This window comes from Rhinopithecus bieti, unplaced genomic scaffold, assembly GCF_001698545.2.
Source record: "Rhinopithecus bieti isolate Rb0 unplaced genomic scaffold, ASM169854v2 scaffold_7648, whole genome shotgun sequence".
Taxonomy (NCBI): Eukaryota; Metazoa; Chordata; class Mammalia; order Primates; family Cercopithecidae; genus Rhinopithecus; species Rhinopithecus bieti.
In genome coordinates this window covers 1,488,022-1,491,412 of record NW_016805609.1, presented here as the reverse complement: position 1 = coordinate 1,491,412, position 3,391 = coordinate 1,488,022, and the positions used below count along the sequence as shown (strand labels likewise).

General features: G+C 32.3%; 1 protein-coding gene and 1 long non-coding RNA gene across 2 annotated transcripts in view; one reads left to right on the top strand and one right to left on the bottom strand.

Moving 5' to 3' along the window:
• LOC108530282 (uncharacterized) overlaps nucleotides 1-3,391 on the top strand; it is a 52,500-nt gene that overhangs the window by 26,949 nt on the left and 22,160 nt on the right. The window contains exon 4 of the long non-coding RNA XR_001885788.1: nucleotides 134-243. This is a non-coding gene — a long non-coding RNA (uncharacterized LOC108530282). The remainder of the gene's footprint in view (nucleotides 1-133; nucleotides 244-3,391) is intronic.
• Nucleotides 759-3,391, bottom strand: part of MAMDC2 (MAM domain containing 2) — a 181,368-nt gene continuing 178,735 nt past the window's right edge. Inside the window, 2 exon segments of the mRNA XM_017873066.1 lie at nucleotides 759-1,760; nucleotides 1,892-1,976. Of these exon segments, the coding sequence (XP_017728555.1) occupies nucleotides 1,696-1,760; nucleotides 1,892-1,976 (150 nt within the window). The 3' untranslated portion in view covers nucleotides 759-1,695.

The following is a 3,391-nucleotide window of genomic DNA, read 5'->3' as shown; positions in this document are numbered from 1 at the left end:
AAAAAAAAAAAAAAAGGAATTTCCTCCACTATAGGCAATTAATCATAAATAGAATTTGATTTGCAAAATTTTATTATAAAATTTTATTTTATCCATAAACCTCAGGATAATTTTTTGTTTTCTTTGCATTCAGAAAGATAAAGCTCTTAACAGATTAATTTTTGAGTTTGGACACTCTTGAGTGGGAAACCCTCCCAACTTCGGGGAAACAATGGACTTTTGGCTACACAAAGTAGTTAAGAGGTATGAGCCTTTGAATCAGACCAGACTCTTAAATTCCTCCATTTAACAGATACAAAATCGTGAGTAATTTCTTCACTCTTTTGAGACTCTGTTTCCTTATCTGTGAAAGAGTTAAAATATTTCCATCTTACCGAAGCAGGAAAGACATTCATTCATTCAAGTATTTTTTTGTTGCACACTTACTATTCCAGACACTTTCTGGGTACTGAGAATACAAAAGTAAACAAAACAGCAAGAAATCTTGTACTCTATGTTAGGATATGAGTTTACATTCTAATGAGATAAAAAATTGAGACTGTCTATGTGAAATAAAGCATGCTATAAAAATTATTGTATCAGTGGAGAAAAGGAAAATTAAGAGAAAAAAGTAATAATTATTGTATTAATAGTGCTTATGTCACTAATAAAAGACTTAAGCATTTTGTTGTGGCAGAGTAGAGATTCAAATTAGAATCTGTAGTTATGTAGTGAAGATACTCTGATGAAGACAAATAATGTAGAAATGAGTTAATTGCTAGTGAAAAGATTTTCAAATTATTTTTATTAGGTAATTTTATAATTTCATAATAGCTGTTAGGATACACAAACATATATATACAATTTTCTAAACAAGTAAATAAAAGCAGTTTAGTATATCTGCCTGAATGTATAGTATTCAAAATCTTACCATTTATTATAAAAATCAGTAAAATTGTTTAACACATTTATAAAAATTGCTGGGTATGTATACATAAACATTTTAAGCTTGCTTTACAAAAAAGAGTTCAATTTCTATCCGTGTGCGCATAGTGACTTCAAAGGTAGTTCAAAGGGGGAATAAAGAAGGTAGCATTGCCTTGTAATACATCATTCATTAATACTGACTTACCTTTGGACATTCATGAAAAATCCTTTGTTATCACATATGGTGAAAATATTAAAAATTAATACTCCATTTCTATGAATAAAACATAGAAAAGAAGACTTTATTTTTCCAGACTAACTCATTAGCATGAAAGACTGCATTCATTCTGCAGATATTACTGACACCCCATATTATTTACTTTAAAAATATTTACGATACTTAAAATTCAAAAGGAAACCCGCAAGACCTATTTTTCTCCCAATACATTCACTGAATGTAGATTTAAATGAGCGCATCTCATTTTGATTGTGCCCTTTGTGTACTTTAACATGACTACAATATAGTACATTTGTATTTTTAACTGGTACCAAAATTAAGATTTATGATCTATGCAAAACCAGTATCCTGTATTTCTAGTAACAGTTGTCATATGCAAAAAGAAAAGCCCTGAGTCAGTATGTTTTTGCAAAAGTAATGAAGGAGGGTGCTCTAAAGTCATTTTATAACTTATAAAATTGTTAAGACTGTCCAGTATTCATTTGCTTTGTTTTCATTTTGATTGAAGAGAGGTATGATTTTCGTCTAGTTAATCCAATTCAGATCATTTCTTAATACTCAATTTCATTTAAGTCCTCAGAATGTCCTGATGATTGTTGAGTTGTATCTTCCATTTCTGTCAGGAAAGACAAATATACAATAACAGTATTTATTATAGAAAAATGTTTAATTTGTATTATTGTAGTTTGAAACAGTATTGCAAAGTCCATTTTCAGTCAAGCTTATATAATTGGGAAAAAATATTACCTCCACAGGGTCCTGCCTGAAATTTAATGTCATCAATGGCGATATCACTTCTTATCGATACTCCTCGAATGGCTTCAAAAATAATCTGAAAGAATAATATGTTTGAATGTAGAAATACAATCATCCTGATAATACAGTGCTGGTCAGGGCAGATCCAGGCTTTGTAGATACGAAAACTTAGATTGCTCTTGAGGATCCCTTTAAGGAAAAGGATACCAAATTACAAATTGAAATCTAGAAATTAAAGATAATGTTTATTTGGAATTTAAAGAAACAATAAATTACTGAAGCCTTGAAGATTCAGGTCCCTGTCTTCTGAGATCTCTTTACCAATTTCCCAGAAATGCTTGCCTAAAATGCTTCCTGGTGGTAACCTGGTTTCCTCTTCCCAGTTGGAACACTCTGCTTCTAGCATCCCCCAGCTCTCACAAAGGGTCTGTGAAAATGAGGTGCTCAGAAACTTAAATTTCCCTTAGCACTCCATAAATCTATGTCTGATACTGCTACTAGGTGGAAACATTTAATATGACTGATGATACCCATGTATGAACAGAAAAGCATAATAATGAAGTTTACCAAAGAGAAGGGTTCACTTATGTGAAATACCACAACATCAAAGACACAGCTCAGGCAGAAGAGAGAATCAGTTTTATAACTTTAGATTCTGAGAAGAAAATAACTGATCAGATATTGTGGTTGTAGGAAAAATAGATTACTTAACCAGCTCTAAGGCTGTCCCAACAATGGTTAATAAATTACTGAATGGTCCACGGAGGCCCATGGGTAGTGAAAGTTGTTCAGAAGACACATTTGCTCTATTCATTTTATAAGCAAATGAGTCTTCATTGGAGTAGTGTATAATTTAAATTAAATTTTAAAAAGCCCATAAATTTTATTTAAACCCTTCCTAAAATTAAATCAAAGAATATAAATTAATTAATATGTTTATAAAGTTACTTGAAATTAAGTTTCAAAGAAGCTTTAATGACAGACTACTGGCAAAATACTGTTAATGAAAATTTTTATTTTCTTTTTCTTTTTATTATACTTTAAGTTCTAGGGTACATGTGCACAATGTGCAGGTTTGTTACATATGCATACATGTGCCATGTTGGTGTGCTGCACCCATTAACTCATCATTTACATTAGGTATATCTCCTAATGCTATCCCTCCCCCCTCCCCACAATAGGACCCAGTGTGTGATGTTCCCCTTCCTGTGTCCAAGTGATCTCATTGTTCAGTTCCCACCTATGAGTGAGAACATGCGGTGTTTGGTTTTCTGTTCTTGGGATAGCTTGCTGAGAATGATGGTTTCTAGCTGCATCCATGTCCCTACAAAGGACACAAACTCATCCTTTTTTATGGCTGCATAGTATTCTATGGTGTATCTGTGCCACATTTTCTTAATCCAGTCTGTCACTGATGGACATTTGGGTTGATTCCAAGGCTTTGCTATTGTGAATAGTGCCACAATAAACATACGTGTGCATGTGTCTTTA